Raw genomic sequence first — 17,433 nt, forward strand, 5'->3', positions numbered from 1 at the left:
CCAAGGAAGCGTACTTTCTCTATCGTAGCTGCTGCTCTCTGGAACAATATCCCTCCCGCCTCTCCCCCAGGATACACACTCCATCAAGACTGGCTTGTAAGCCTGGGATTAGAGTCTCTATGGAGCCACTGTCTGTTTGAATTTCATTGCTGCTGTTTTGTCTGGGCAGTTATGTTGTTTCAGTTGTGTTTGAGTTTGGTGTTTCATTTTTTTTTTAAGCTTATGCATCAGATATATAAAGTCTTTTTGGAGCCTTAACAAATCCAATAAATAAAGAAAATAAAAATGAAATGCGAGAGGAAGGAGGCACTACTGTGCACCAAATCATGTTTTAAGCCTGACAAAGTGAGAGTTGAGTGCAATTACCTAGGTAAATATGTCTAGTTTTCCGATCTGGATAGGATAAATCTACTTGGTCCCAAATCCCTGGGTAGCTCACATAAGCCGTTCCTGTGTAAACAAAAGTGCAACCTTTAGCATTCCGATAAAATACAAATCAAAATCCAGGATACCTTTTAATGCTGTTTGAAAAGATTATTTCCTTTCTTCCCAGGCTCTCATCTCTCAGTCACATCCAGCAATTAATTTTCAAAGTTGCTGGATGGGAAGTATGATTAAAAGCTTCTGTGTCTGCTTTGTAGAGAGTCATGAGGGGCTGAGGGGTTTTAAGAGTTAAAGGAAAAGAGAAGTGATATCTTCCCCAATGGTCCTCACACATTCTCACACTGACACAAACACAAATCCCTAGGCAGATGTGCTCCAAACAGTGGAGAATGCTTTCATGTTGTGTTGAACAGTTATCATGTTCACATAGACACTCCCTCCTACGCAAGGAGATGGACGAGAAAAATACTTCTTTCAATGTGTCCATTTTCAAACACCAGAAAAGGCCTGAACAATTCAGCATTATTTTGAATTCATGCATTACTCTGAGATAATGATAATCAAACTCTTCTCCCTCAACTGCTTTTTGTTGGAATACAGAGAGAGAGTAAGGATTGGGAGATTTATGAAGGGCGAGGAGAGGAGGGACAATGAGAAGAGGGGGAGGAAGAGGAGGAGGAGGAGGAGGAGGAGGAGGAGGAGGAGGAGGAGGAGGAGGAGGAGGAGAGGGGGAGGAGGAGAAGGAAGAAGACGAGGAGGAGGAGGAAGAAGAAGGTGGTGATGGTGCTTGGAAAAAAAGAGAAAGGCTCTTCTAAAAAGAGAAAAGGAGGAGAGAAGCAAAAAGTTTAAGTTGAAGAAAAGCTGCATGAAAGAACCAAAAACAAGTGGGAAATGGAAGAAGCAGGTATTTCAGGGGACCTGGGAAAAGACTGAGATTCAGAAGCAAGAACCAGATAGAAGGAAAGAAAGTTCCGGTGATATGAAAGGGAAGAAACTGAAAAAATGGGAAATGGGACGAAGGAGACAGAAAGCTGAGATCTAGGAAGAAAGGGATTGCGCTGAAAGCAAAAAACATAGAGGGTGATTATCTGGGCTATGCTTGGACAATATGGATGTCAGAATAAGAATCTTCTGCACTTAATCGACTTCCATAAACTGGCAGTTGACATTCAGACATTTTCTAAGTGGGTAAAGGAGACAATCTGGGGTGAGGGGGTGGGTGATTCAAAGCGGTACAGTCAAAATGTAGCCACTAATGGCCAGAATGGCTTTATCTCAGTCTCCACATTTTTCTGCCTCTTTTTCTCCCTCAATCAACTGTCTGTGAGGAGGAAAAAGGAAAAGGATGTGAAAAATGACATTTGAAGATAAAAAGCCACTTGTCTAAAATGGTATATGGTTTCCTGCTTGAGCAGGGGTTGGACTAGAAGACCTCCAAGGTCCCTTCCAGCTCTCTTCTGAATTATATTATATTAAAGAAGTCCTTACTTGCAGAGCTGTTCTAGCAGTTTATCTTGGAATAGGTTAAATAATCAACATTTCAGTCAATGCTTATTCAGAATAGTTAACTGTGGTTAGTTCCCTCCCTTTTTCCAAGAAAATATATTTAATTTTAAGAATCATTCATTTATAGTAACAGCAGCAACAATAATAAGAATAATATTTTGGTTGATTAATCATTAGCTCATATCAGAATTTATTCCAACTAAATTATGCCCTAAAACTATTTGAGACTGACATGTATGAAAGGTATAAGAAAAGTAGGGAACGGCAATTAAGAGCCACAAACCTTGCCAATGGTAAGCTCCTGGAGCTCCAAAATAGACAAAGTTGTCTGTGAAGCCACCACTGATGCCCATCTGGCACATGCCTGTATTCTCCAAATCTGAGTTGGCAGCACACATCTCATTATAAGTTTGCCACGAATCATTCACCTGATGACGCAAGTCATTGCTATGGATATAGCATGTTCCTACCATGCGCCTCTGATGTTCACTGCCAAAAATCCGAGTGTATCGGTGAGCACAAGCCTTGAAAAATAAAATTAAACAAGATTTTAGTCTGAAGTGAAAGAGACTAAGGAATTCCAGGTATTTTGATAGGCATTCTGTATGGTTTGTACATCCCATCACATATCCCACCATTTTTAAATTTGTTTAAAAATCATGGTGCTTGGATTTTTGCAGTATCCTAAAGCAAAACCAAAAGAACCATAACATACAGTATCATGGGTTAGGGGAAAAAAGCCTTCTAACTTGGAAATCCTCATTCATATGGGATGAAATTGAATCCAGATCATAATCAAACTTGAGATAACTATAACATTATCAATTAAGCTTTTCAATTGGAATAAATGACACAAAGAGATTATGCATTGTCACTACTAATAAATATTAGTTTTGTTTAACATTGTTCAAACTGTGATTTGGAAGTACTAGAAATCTTTCTACATGAACAACTTCAAGCATCAGCTATATCCACTAAATAGCACCAGGGAAGAAAGGAAAAAGAAAGGAAGAGCAATTATGCAAGTTTGTTGAGAAAGCTTGACTCCCTGCAATGGAATTCTGCAGATGACATCTTCTGTTATGTGGGAGGCAACTGGCCCAAGTGGTATCTGCAACTTGTTCTCCAAGACCATTATGCTTTCCCTGCCCAGAACTGTTTCTTGAATTTCAGCTAATTCCTCCTGAAAATGTTTTTGAAAGATTTAAATTTGCTGATGTGGCAGAGGATCAAAACAGCCAAGAGCTATTATTGCCTAGAAGGAAGAAGTGAAGATGGATTACATGTGGGAGGAAAGGAAGGGATAAGCCAAGAACCGTGGACCTGTCTGAAGAATATTTTTAATGATGACAGGCGCTTCTGTGATACTGTATAAAGAGACAAAACAGGTAGTCCTCTAAGGCAATTTTTTTTTTTTTTGCTTTAATTTATATGCCGCCCTTCTCCGGAGACTCAGGGCGGCTTACAATGCATTAAGCAATAGCCTTCATACTTTTATATATTTATACAAAGTCAGCTTATTGCCCCCACAATCTGGGTCCTCATTTTACCTACCTTTGAAAGGATGGAAGGCTGAGTCAGCCTTGAGCCTGGTGAGATTTGAACTTGCAGTAATTGCAAGCAGCAGATGTTAATAACAGTGCTTTAGTCCACTGTACTACAGGCTCTTTCCCCATTCAGATTAATGGAATTTGACACCTTATCCCTAAATTGATAGGACAAGCTTGCATTCTAACTCAAATGAGGACCACATCATGGACCTAGATAGACCTTTCTTATTTTCATCTATTCAACTTTGCAGATTAAAGATATTTGTTATTGGTCTTGAGGTACCATCATAAAAAAAAATCACAGGTCAAGGTCAGATAACATGCTAGTGTAATACTAATAATGTTGGACTGCTTAGATTACTCTTGAATTTTCTTGAAAGGGCCTTATGCTCAGATTATCTAAAACAGTGGTCACCAATTGGTGGTCCATGGACCACTGGTGGTCCACGAGAAAATTTTGGTGGTCCACAGAAAAATTATTTGCATTTTTTATATTGCACTAAATCAGGGGTCCTCAAACTACAGGCCCTGGGCCTGATACGTGCAATGAACATTTGTGTTGCTGCAGAGAGTCTCCCCCTTCGGGGTCTTTTTGTGTAGGTCAGGGGGGAGAAATTCCAACTTGGGGTCTGTTTCAGCCTGCTGGTACGGGGCTTTAGGCAAAGGCTGGAGGGAAGTGCCACTGGTAGTGAAGAGCTGGAGGGCCTTGTTCCAGTGGGACTGTCTCATGATCTGGAACTGGCTGACCATCTCAGCCCACTGAGCCTTCTGGTGCCGGTACCTGGCCTTGCACTCCCACAGGTCTTCCCTCTGCTTGGAAAGCCTATGGTCGTAGTCCTCAGTGAGGTGCTTCTGCTGAGCCTCCTTCTCAGTCAGATCCAAATTGAACTGAGCTGTTTTGCCAACTCTTTCTCGTGGTGGCTGCTTAGCTCCTGTTGGGGCCCTAAAGAGCCCGGGCGAGCAGGTGAGGAGTGATGGGAGGGGAGGGTGAGTAGAGGCTGGCGAGGCATCCCTTGATGTGAGTGATATCGAATTAGCCACGGCCACCCGTCACATGACCACCTAACCACACCCAGGGCCAGATTTAGATGAAAAGAGGCCCTAGGCTATTCCACTTATGAGGACCTTTCACCTACAGTGAAAGTGTAATTTTAATTTTGCTAACAATTTGAATGTAGGCCCCTCCTGATCTTGAGGCCCTAGGCTGAAGCCTAGTTAGCCTATAGGAAAATCTGGCCCTGACCACACCCACCCAGCCAGTCATTAGGCAGATCATATTAGTGGTCCACGGGATTTAAAATTATGAATGTAGTGGTCCCTGAGGTCCGAAAGGTTGGGGACCCCGATCTAAGACAAGTTCAGAATTCAGATAGCTGCCTTAGGCCTAGAATAGGTTCTTCTGACTGGCACTTACCCTAAAATGTCTCAGTTTTGATCCCTAAATTTTATCAGGCTCTCTTTATCACAGGATTAAATATTCCATACTGTGGAAGCTGCGACTAAGAAGGTAAACTTCAGGGATCCTATTTTCACCATGTTATGATAGGAACCTATAGGAAACATTCTTGGGATGAAAGCACAGGACAGGCTGGTTCTAATTGAAAAAGACTATTCTGAAAATACATATATAGCTTTTTCCCATCAGAATTCTGAAGTAGTTATGGAGGAAATGGTGTGGCATTAAAACAGTGACATGGGATAAACAACAAGAAAGCATAGGAAAACTGGACAGCATATAACATTTTTGGTCCACTTTCCCACACCACTGATTCTCCCCGATTCACATCATTAGCTCAGCACATGACTTTAAGGCAGGAGGGAGGATTCAAAAGCAGCAGAAATAATCTCCTCTCACATATATTATACTCACCATTACTCGCCCATAAGGTTTACGTTGGCTTGCTACCACCACTCCCAGCCACATGTCTTCAACAATATTATTTTGTGGATCACCTAAAAGTACAGTGAGCCAAAACAAAAACAAAACCCCCCAAAAGATAAATATGATTAGAAAAGGATCCATCTTCTTGCCATATTTCCTTTTTTATAATAATTTTATTAAATATCAGAATTCCAACAATAAAAACTAATACAAACTAAAAGCATAAAAGAATAGAAAGAAAAATAGATGCAAATAAGAAAAATAGAGAAGTAGAAAAGAAAAAATGTAGGAGAGAAATGAAAAGAAATATATAAAGAAATGACTTCCATCAAAAGTATAAACAATTTTAATAACTTATCAAAGATCACTTCGGTTTGCATATTTCCTTTTCTAATCACTTTTGGCTTTCAGCTAATAGGAACTGGTTTTGCATCCACAGGTTTTATAGTACCAGGTGAGTTTCCTTCAATTCTTACTTAACTTTTAAATACAAGTTTAAGTACTTACAAATATTTTTTAACAGCAAACGGGTGATTAAAAGATTCATATTTAGATAATTTAAAAGACTGATTTTAGAAAGCTACATATGGACTAAATTTGAAAGAAATGTGGGAATTATAAAAAATCCTTCCTTTGGAAAATGCTTTTGTTTTGATGAAAAAAAAACTATAAGATTAAAAATTGGACACTAGAGGGAACTAGAAGTAAAGATTACAATTAAAGAAGAACACTGGAATTCAATTTACAAATACAAATACCAAATGAAGCAAAATATTTTAACATTTTGAAGGATATTCTGCCACTATAGATAGATTGTGCTTATAAGATGTTAAGGAAGAAAAACATGTTTTAACTGGCAAGATTGAGATTTATTTAAAAGCTACAAGAATGACACAGGAAAAGATATACACCATATACAGAAAGTAAATTCACTGATGTTTTAATAATTAAAAAGGATGTACAAATAACAAACCAAGAGAGTGACCTGGATAATTGTCCTATATCAGATTTACAAAACAGGCTTGTAAAGCTTTGAAGAATTTGGTGAAAAAAGTCAAAGAAAAATGAAAGGAAATCAAGTGTTAGGACATTATTTGAAGGAACTAAAATCAAGACTAGTAGAAGTAAAAGGAAGGTTTATAGAGTTAGATTATTTGATCAAGGCTAAAACAGACAAGTTGTTATCACTGATAACCTTTAATAGAGTTTGCTTACTTCAGGACTGAATTGAGGAGGCTTTAAAGATTTGTTTACAGATAAGAAATAGGATATGGGAGCAAGATCATTTGTTGTATTATAAAAGATGGTGATAAGCCACCCTCCTGTCACATTCCAAACCCCAAATCAGTCCTTTAGAATTAATTTTTATCAGTTTTTCTTCTACTAAGGGAAGTCCAACTTCATAACTACAAAAAAACATAAATGCTGGAAACAAAATCTAAAGTAGAATGAATTTGAAGTCAATCATGCTACAGCAACTATGGATTGATGTTGGTCTTAAAAGTGCCACAAGGCTTTTTGTTACTTAGTGTAACAAAATAAAACAAGCCTACCCTTCCTAAAGATATTTCATATTCTGGTCTAATCACTAATCATTAGCCTGCATTGTTTTCTATAGATCATTGTACTCTATTCAGGTAAGTTCTTCATTTGCACATTTACATACTTTTCACCTGAAAGTCCACCTGTGTACAATCACTGGAATTTGCAGTCAAAGGACAAGCATACATAGCACCTGTCCGTGTTTTATTATCCATATGGAAAGCCACATCACGGGGAGCTCCAGCAAGAATCCTAGAGAGGGCAGAAATATTATTTTGGATTACAAGAAATAGAAGACAGGTTCTTCATAACAGTGTGAAAGCAACAAATCTTTGTATACTTTATATTCATTGTTCCTGTACTGGTACCCTCAGTGATTTGATAGAGCCAGTAATTCCCATGAATAAAACTTCCTGAGTATAGATGGTGATCATGAGAAAATTACAAAAGTAATTTGCAAGTGGTTACAAGGCTTTATAATAAGGAAGTATACATTAAGAGAAAAAATAATGTTGGCATAGATTTTTTTTTCAGTGGTTAAGAACCGTTGGTTCTCTGGAATAAGAGAAGAGAGCTTTCTGGAAAGTGCAAAATGCCATTCTCGTGTCACTGAGGAAGCCCAACTAGTTGAAACATGCCTAGTATTTATTGGGGACGGGGGGGGGGGAGATCCAATTTAAAAAATGTGACTTCCAGGCAAGGATGAACATCTTGGGAAATTAAACACCACTTAGTGTCAAAGACACCTTTTCTACTTGCCCCACTTATATCCTGATAGTTCTTCCTCTCCGCATTTGTTTCAAAAAACATATTTAATTCCTCCTGGTCTTAAAATAAAGCTCCATGTGGCTCACATTTAAAATAAAAAAAATCCTAATATATAATTAAAATGCACCATCTCCAAAACAATATATACCACTCAAGATCTTAATAGTTATTATGAGATGAGATAAACCAATGTGAGCTAGACCTAGATTATAAGGAGTGTTTGTGAAGTCACTATATTTTATTACTGTATTTTATTACTTTTGAAAGCTCACTGGAGCTCACACAAATTGATTTTCATATGCAAAGTGCTCAACTCTATTCTGCTTCATTTCTGATTATACAGTGTGAAGCCACCGAATATGACTTAGTTTTCAATACAAACCAGTTAATCTCCTGTATCCACCATCATGGTTAAGTAGTCTATAACAAACCAAGGATAGACATGACCTATACTAAGTATTTCATGAAAAACCTTGGCTAACCACACATAATATTGGGCACTACTATCTGAGTTTCCAAAACACAAATTCTTCTAATTTAGCACTTAATCTGATTTCATACTTGATCAGACATACCCAAAATCAGCCTAGACCATTTTCTCTAAATTATGGCCTTCCAACTGTATTGGGGCTTAAAATCTAAAATCCTAACTGGCACCCCAGCTGTGAAATTCTGAGGATTATAATATCAACACATTTGATGGGCTGCCAGCACACCAAGGTTTGTTTCTGTATGTAGCTTCTTCTGTATTAACAAAATATGACTTTCATCTAAGTACAAAAGTAGCTGGAATGCATATTCCCTTGCATTCCAGAAAACACAGCTGTATTTTTTCAACACTGTGGGCAAAGTTTCTATATTATGTTAGACAGAAACAAGTACAAATATGCCAAAACAGCTAACCATGGCAGATAACATAGTGTAAAATAAAACATCAAGAACAAAAATCATGGAAATGTGTGTGTCTATTCAAGAAAGGAAGGGATAGAGTGAAAGGAAGCATGATAGAAAAATACTAAAACGGCCCAATCCAAAACAAAGAGATTTTTAGGTCAAACTCCCGAAAGCCAAAAATCTCTACATTCTCCAAAGCTTTACAAAATAAGAAAACCCGTGAATAAGCAATGATTATTAAAAGACTTGGAAAAACTCAAGAATTTTGTAGCATGTGTGCATGTTTATCTTATATGTGTGTGAATGTATATGTATTTTTCAATCAAATGTGTATACTACCTGATTCTCAAGGACTCTTCTTATTTTAAACTCGTTATTGTGTTTTCCTTGGTTTAATTGTGATCTGCCCAAATACCATAACAATGATTTTAAAACAATAAGAAGATCCAAACAGACAGGCTCAAAACCTGCATGATATGACAGGTTATGAAAAGAAGAAAGATTGGTTCATTGATGATGCTATTCTATATAATGCTATGACTGAGGAATAACAATGGAAAAATGATCAAATACAGGACTTACAGATTGAATACTTCTGGAAAAAGAAATCAATTATTATACTAACTGTGATTGGAGACCTTGCAATGAATCCTTGATATCTGGAAATACTGAATTTATCAGATCTGAATACCCTATTTTTACAATAAATATCCTGCTTCGGATTGCCCTATTCTTAGATGCCACCTTAATAAATGTTAGGATTTTTGTTAGGACTTGAATGATTACATTTTCCCCAATCTTAAACTGTGAATCTAACTGTAGATTACCCTCACAGCACTGTAATAATCAACGGATGGACAAAAACATCTGGCTAACTGTGCAACCAACCATAATGACAACTTACATCTTGTGACGTACCTTTAATACCATTAACCAACATCTGCCTATCCAGATCTTTGTGAAGGACTCAATAAGCAAATAAAAATGCAGATCCAATCTAAATCTGTTGACTATGCAACCAAGCATAGCATTACATTTAAAACTGAATATTTATTTAATTGATTTTTTTTATCCCGCCTTTATTTTCTATATATATAGTTCCTAGTCTCTTCATCTCTAGGCCAACACCTTAACCACCACATCAAAGGATAAATAAATAAAATATGGCAAAAATGATAACTTGGATAAGGACAAAGTAAAGCTTGTTCATTCTCCCTTATCAAAGACCTGGGCAAAAAAACGAAAACAAAAACAGATCTTCAAGGCCTTTCTAAACAACAGCAAAGTAGAGGCCACCCAGATCTCAGGGGAGCTTCATTCCGGAGGGCAGATGTTGCTACAGAGAAGGTGAGCTTCTGGGGTCCTGATAAATGACAATCTTTAATCATAGGAAATCAGAGTACTCCAGACTGCATTGGCAGAGGCAGATGTTTTGGGAGATAGGTGGCTCCACAAATAATCTGGCCCTATAGCAGTGGTGAAATCTGAACTGGTTTTCTACCGGTTCGCTGGCTGTGCATGCGCAGTGCACACCACGCACCAAATGCGAGGTGCGCGCACATGCACGCACAGTGCAGATCAAAAGGAGGCATGGGGTAAGTAGAACAGCATGTGTGGGGGTGGTGATCAGCTGTGGCGTGTGATCTTCGGAGCCTTTTTTTTTTACTTTTTAAAAGCATTTTTACTACCGGTTCCAGAGAATCGGTAGTAAAAAAATGCCTAAAAAGTTTTTAAAAAAAAGTTACGACAAATCGCGCGTCACTCACCTGATCATCGGAACTTTTTTTTTTTTTTACATTTTTTTACTACCAATTTGGGCAAACCAGACCAAACCAGGAGCATTTCAACCCTGCCCTATACCAAGTAGAATTTTATAGGTAACAAACTGGGTATTGAATTTTATGTGGAAGCAAACTGGCAAGCAATATAATTTATGAAGCAGAGGTGTTATGTGGCCATACTACATGGCATACTGAGTGTGGGGCATATTTCTGAAAAGGGAATCACCGTCTTTGGGCCAAATAGGTTTCTATAAATTATACAATGGTGGCAGCCTTATCCAAGATAAGAGCATGATAAGGACAGAATAGCTACACGTGGATTTGGAGTTCAAAAGCAGCAGCTGAACAGAGAATCACTGAGGATCCAATAGCTAGCTACTGAGATTGGTATCTATCTGTCATGACTTAAACTTATCTATCTCTATAACTGCCTCTATCAATATCTGGCAAACAACTACAGAATCACTCACAGAATGCTATTTCTATTTCAGCCCTAACAAAGTTCCAGTCTTTTCCATGCTACAGTCTTAAACTGATGGATGGACTCCTATACAGTACATATTCCAGCTAGAAACAATTCCTGTCTGGATCACAATCTATCCTCCACATGTGGCCACACATGATGGCATAATTGTGCTTCCCAAACTCCCCAGACTGATAATCCTCTTTGCTTCTTTACCTATACCAGGAAAGCAAGGGACCATTCATTTTCTTGGAGGCCATGTGGTTTCCACTGATAAACTTTGTACAGGTAGTTTTCCACTTATAACCACAATTGAGCCTGGAATTATGGTTATTAGACATTGGGTCGTTAAATAGTGAAATTACCTCTTTTAATAATCACAATCCTGACTATGCAGTTGTAAAACAACAGTATGGGCCTTTAAGAGGCGCACAAGGTATCAGGCCTGCTTTGCAGCACGTCTCAGCACATATTTGGTCTGCACTGGGCCTCCCAGGGCTCCTCTCACTCTGAGGCATCCTTTGCACAACTTCCTACCTTGGGGAAATAGGATCAAGTTCTTCATCCCTGTAATTTGCCTTTTTGCTGTTGGGGTAGGGGCCAGCTCTTCCTGCCAGTGATATTGAGGTTTTGTCACCTCTTCAAGCTCCACCTTTTCCTGGAAGCATTCTGTTTCACTTTCAATTTCTAAATTGTTCAAGTTCTTGGCTGCTTCGATCGTCACAAGTTGGAATCATTAGGGGAGAGCCATGGAACCAGATCAGCCTATGTTCCAATAATAAAGGAGGCAGCAAACAGCGTCATTGACTTTGTACTGGCTTCATAATTATATCCTCATCAAAATCTTCTACAGTTATTTCCTGTTCCGACTCAGGTTCTACATGCTTCAGCAGGCCTCACCTAACCAGGCAAGACTGCAATGCCTCAAACTGCAGGATGGCCAAAAAAAAAAAAAAAAAAAAGGTAATATTAAAAACTAAAAAGATAAGAGATATCAGAATGGAGGAAGAAGGGCAAATGTTGCCTTTCCAACCACTTTTCTGTCCCAGATTCAGAGCAGTTCCTGTTGCTCCCTTGTACGTGACACATTTCATCAATCCAGCAGAACTCAGAATCAAACCATCCACCTGATGGTCTATGCTAGCTGGGGTAACAAAGGCACAAAGCAGGAAGAGTGAATTACAAAGCGCAACTGGCTACACTAAACTAACACACCTTACAAATTACAGCTCAGTGCAGTGGATGAGCCCAAATACCTTTCCCTACCCACGCTTGGTGATGCCAACAATTGAACCCAGGCATGTGCTTTTCCACTGAGATCCATCTTTTCTCTTCATCTAAACCTGTGCCCAAGCCACAAGTTGTTTTAGCACCAGATGAAGAAAACCCAACAAACACTCCACTGATGGGTTGCCCCTGGTTCAGACCGGTTCTATAGAACTGGTAGTAAAACCAGCAGGAGGCTCTGCCCACCGACCCTGACGTCATCAGGAAGCTTCTATGCATGCGCAGAAGTGCATGAGTGAGCGAAGCAAGCAAGCACACACGGCCCCGTTGCGAACCGGTAGTAAAGGTAAGTAGACCCCTGAAACACTCTCTATTTCAGCAATAAAAATGCAATCAGGATTAAAGAGGTAACAACGAGCTACTACTCTTTCATTAAAATCAACTGTCTGGGGTGATTGTTCCATTCCTCTTAAGAAGATATGATCCTGCAGATTCTTCTACAACCCTGGAAACATCTCTCAAACAATTAAGTGCCTATATTATCATATGGACTCCTTACCCAGGTCTGCTGGCCCGCAAGATCAAAAGATGGGCTATATAATATGAACTGATACAACTTAAGGACTAGGAACTACAAAGAGCAAGGTGGGAACTAAGATTTATTTCAATTGGAACATGGGCATATTGCTTGATTCATCAAGTTAGAAAGTAGATATGGCATTCTTGTTGTCAAGGTATAGAAAACTGAATAGCCCAAGCTCTAGGAAGAAAAGACAACATAATCACAGGATTCAGAAACCATTAACCAGATCTCTTGATTAAACTAGATCATGGTGAGTGTGAAGATACCATCTCCATGATTCATAAATGATGATGCCCGCAAACATCCTAGCTTTGTTCTGGAGTAAGATGACTTTGGTGGAAAACATTTCTCTTCCTGGGAAGATAAACCTGAGTCACAGGAGGAAACTTGCTTTGGGGATGCCTGCAAAGTTGCTGAGTGCAGTTCAGCTTCCTTTCCCAACAGTAGACATGGAAAGGAAGAATGAGAAGCCATGATTTAATTCTGCTCTGATTAATCCAGTACCAGTGAGTGAATAGAATAGAACATTTATGAAGATTAACTTCCTCTATTCCTGCCAAGCACTTAGAAATTTTGTTTCTTATATCCAGCCCAATGTATGTATATGCCTAAGAAGGAATGGGGGGGAGGCGGTGGTGGGATTCAGCCGGTTCTCTCCATATCGGTAGCGGCAACTGCAGGAGGGTCTGCCCACCTGCCCGGATGTAATGTGCAACTGCCGTGCATGCGTAGAAGGCAGTGTGAATGCACAGAGGTGGTGCGTGTGCTCATGTTTGCAAATGGGTAGGGAAGGTAAGTGAATCCTACCTCTGGGGTGGGGGATACAATTACATCAGAAATTTGGACATGATAAATAAACACCAGGGCAAGAGAATGGCAACACTTACTATATATGCAACAATTATTAAACAGAAGTGTAGCATTCATATCCACCATAGCAAACAGTGCTGAATCAAATTAAATCATTTAGCAAACAGTGTTAAATCAAAGTTTGTTTAAGAAGTCCATTTCATATATTGTGAATCATAGATTCATAAACTGCACAAAGCCATAAACCAAGATCTGTAAACTAAATGGTTGGCTTCACACATTATGCCAAGCTAAAAACAATCTCACTTTATTATGACTAAACACAATGTGTGAACTAAGTCTCAGGAAGCATCACTGGGAGGTGGGGCAGAGGGGAGGGAGAGTGGGAATGGAAATGGTTTCCTTCCTTCTATGTTTCCTTCCCATATTTAACTTTACAGAACCAAAACATAAACAAAGTGGCCCAATAAAGAATTCAGCTGAGGGAAAGAACAAACCCAGATTTTCAAGCTAACCCATTTGTACCACATCAAGCAAATAAATGAGTATTGTTGAAAAGCAGGGAAGCATATTTTGCTCACCTTTCAAAGCTGGTTTTAACTAGCTACCCAATCTTCTCTCTAGATGAAGCCAGAACTAGATGCTACTTTGGACTCTATAATATATGTGGTAGCCCAGCTTTCTGTTCATAATAAATCTAACAGATGACAAGGCTCAAGGAAGTTCAGCTGGTATGACAAGGAAGTCATTGGATAAAGCACAATAGCTCTGAGTGTGGGGCAGTATGACATAAGACCAATCCTTTATATGGCAAAAGATGAAGGGTGGGGAAGTGTGAATGACAGAAGCAGAGTGGTTTTTGCTTTTAACCTCCATTGTACCGGCAATTGTACATTGTAACCTCCATTCTGTGTCCCGGAGAAGGTTTGCTTTGAAAAAATATTTTTGCACCTACCTAGTGCAAGAAAACAACAGGAGAAACAGGGGGTGGGGGGGTGTAGAGTTTGTTGAGAACAATTCCTCCTTAAAAGCCACCTTAATCCTTGCAAGATAAATATGATGGCTGCCCCCATGACTTTCTCTAAAAGAAAGTTCTCCAACAAAGGAAAGGAAAAGGAAACTTAAAGAAAGAGACAGAGGAGCTAATTCTAGCTGCACAAGATCAATCCTTAAGGACAAATGGATGAAAAATCAGAATTGAGAAGATAGCAACAGATAGAAAATGCTGCCTCTTAAAAAAAAAAAAGCTTAAAAAAACAGAAGCTGCTGCAAAAAGTCTGAACAACAGTGTCACAAAATAGCAATAGTGGTGCATTGGAATATCTGCAAGAAATACTACTTATCTACAAGCAAGAAATGGTGGGATCATAAAACAGACAAACCAATTGAAAATGAAGAAACTAAAATGCTGTGGGACTTTAGAATTCAAACAGACAAACACATGCCACCGAGCACCCCAGACTTAACAACTGTCCACAAGAAAGATAAAAAAAGTTTGGGTAGTGGACATTGCAATAATTGGAGACAGCAGAAGAGAAAAGAAAGACCTGGAGAAAATCTCAAAATACAAAGACCTGCATATAGGAAGAGAAAAACTGTAGCAAAAGAAAGCAAAGATAGTACCAATTAGTAATAGACACTTTGAATGCAATCCAATATCTGGAGCACCACTTGAATACCATTGGCATTGACAAACTCACAGTCAATAGCAAAATATAGTTTTATTTGGAATAGCTTATATTTTGCAACGATACCTTTAATATCATCAAACAATATCCATCTATTCTAGGTCCTTGGGAAAAACTCAATAGCTGGATAAAAATGCCCAGTCCAGTCTACACGTCTGGCTGACTGTGCAACCAACCATAATGTATCAAACTTGCACCATCTAAAATCTGTTCACAGTTTTTTTTTAAAAAAAAATTCAATTTGGATTAGAAAGAAATCATATAGTCCAAACAAAAAATTCTATTTTCAAAAAGCTAGCAATTAATTAAACAAAAAAGCCATTAAAACAAGCAATTTAAAGTTCAGGAAAAGTATTAAAACAATAAATATAAAATTATTTAGGTATACAGTAAGTCTAAGCCTATTCCATTAGAGAAAAAGATCACCACATAGATAAAGATTATAGAGCTCTTTGTCTCCTAAAAGAGATTCAAAATTTGAACTGTTACCCAAGGGCTTGCCCTTATCCCAGCTAGATGCATTATCATGGACTGTTAAGTGTAACACGGTGTGCTTATTGTGCTGTAGCTTCTTCTTCCTATTTTTCAAAACAGTGGGTAATGGTGATTGCAAAATATAAGAGAGCTGCAGACTCCTGCCCTATAACTGGGCACTTTTAGTCCTTTGTTGCTTTTTGATGTTAGGAGATGTAAAATCCATCATACTGAATGCCTGGGCTCCTCAAAGAGCTCTACTTCGTTTTTCCACATTTTAAACTTATCTGGGAAATAACCAGTGGTGGGATCCTCCCGGCTTAACAACTGGTTCAGTGATTGTGTGCTTCGCACGCGCCTAATGTGCGCTGTGAACTCATGCGCAGTTTGAACAAATCTTCACTTCTGGGTTTCTTTGGAGAAGTGACACAGCTGATTCGCGCAGCAATCTGCTCTGCTGTGTGAATCAGCTGAGGAGATAAAGGTAGAAAAATAGCGCAGGTGGATGGGCCCCAGTGGTGGATTGCCCCCAGTTCGGACCAATTCTATAGAACCGGTAGTAAAACCGGTGGGAGGCACTGCCCACTGACCCCGATGTCATCAAAATGCTTCTGCGCATGCGCAAAAGAGCACACAAGAGAGAGAGCGAAGCAAGCACGCGGGCGCAGCCCCGTTGCAAACCGATAGTAAACATAGGAAGAACCCATCCCTGGGTGAACCGGTTCGCTCCCAGCTGATCCTCGGAGATACTGGTTCACCTGAACCGGTAGAATCCCACCACTGGAAATAACCAATGTTTATGATCCTGAAAGAAGTTCAGAGAAAAGAGAGTATAGGAACCAGGCCCAACAATGAACTGATGGGGAATTTAAAGATGGGAGAGGACAAGAAAGTCTTAATCCAACTTCGCACAGCTTTCAGGGTCACCTAGCAGGGAATCATATAAATAAATTACTTTTGAATCTGGTTTATTTGCTCATCCTATATGAGATAGAGATTGGAAAATCAGCTATCAACTGTGTGTGTGTGTGCAGGGGGGGGGGTGGAGATGGATTCAAACTCAGTTCAGGTGCTAATCTCATTGAAGACTCCAGTCAACCACATTCAACCTAAACCTAACCAGAGAATTTCTTTGATGATCTCCTCTCTATCCCCCAAAACTATGCCACTTGGAACTCCTTGGGGGGGAAAAACACAGGCATAAACTATTTTAATAAGGAGAAACATTGACAGAAACAAGACTCCTTATTTTTCTAATTTAGGTGAACTTTTATTTATTACTAAAAATCATGCAGAAGTATCAAAATGTAGTTGTGCAAGCTTTTCCTAACTCAGTGCTGGGCAGATGTTTGCTAATGACAGAAACGATCCTAGATTGAGGAAGCCTGAAGCATAATTTCTCTGAGCAATTCCTTCCCAGTATGAAGGGAGGTGCATTTATAGGACTAAAGCAAAGTGTAAACCCAGCAAAGGAGCTTCATCAAGATGGACCTCCAGGTGCCAAATTCTGAACAAATGCCTTATCCCGGGGTCTGCAACCTTCCACCAGTCACATGAACCCCCCCTAGCCATGCCTATCCAGCCAGTCATTAGGGCAGAGAACCAGTTGTTAAAAAACACCGGGAACCACAAAATCCTTTTCACATCTCTCTCTCCCATCCCTCCCTCCCTCTCTGTATCTCTCTATGTCTCTCTCTCTCCCGCTTTCTCTGTATCTCACTGTCACTGCCACTGCCGCTTCTCCATCCCCCACCGTCACCCTTACCTTCTCAGGCCAGGCACGGAGTGGCTGTGAGGGGAGGGTTAGGGGCGGGGCAAGCCAGTGGTGGGATCACCTGACAGGGGGCCACAGCAGAGACTCAAAGAGCTCCAGAGCCACAG

General features: G+C 39.4%; 1 protein-coding gene across 4 annotated transcripts in view; it reads right to left on the reverse strand.

Moving 5' to 3' along the window:
• Window positions 1-17,433, reverse strand: part of ITGA3 (integrin subunit alpha 3) — an 84,626-nt gene that overhangs the window by 42,050 nt on the left and 25,143 nt on the right. For all 4 annotated transcript variants that reach the window (XR_004591080.3, XR_015733770.1, XM_034415458.3 and 1 more), the window contains exons 2-5: window positions 6,989-7,116; window positions 5,311-5,393; window positions 2,174-2,414; window positions 367-450 (exon numbers count right to left, since the gene is read on the reverse strand). Coding sequence is in view for 2 of the 4 variants with exons in the window: in XM_034415458.3 (XP_034271349.2) it covers window positions 367-450; window positions 2,174-2,414; window positions 5,311-5,393; window positions 6,989-7,116 (536 nt within the window). In the remaining 2 variants the exon portion in view is untranslated. The remainder of the gene's footprint in view (window positions 1-366; window positions 451-2,173; window positions 2,415-5,310; window positions 5,394-6,988; window positions 7,117-17,433) is intronic.

This window comes from Pantherophis guttatus, chromosome 4, assembly GCF_059756535.1.
Source record: "Pantherophis guttatus breed Tessera chromosome 4, ASM5975653v1, whole genome shotgun sequence".
Classification (NCBI taxonomy): domain Eukaryota; kingdom Metazoa; phylum Chordata; class Lepidosauria; order Squamata; family Colubridae; genus Pantherophis; species Pantherophis guttatus.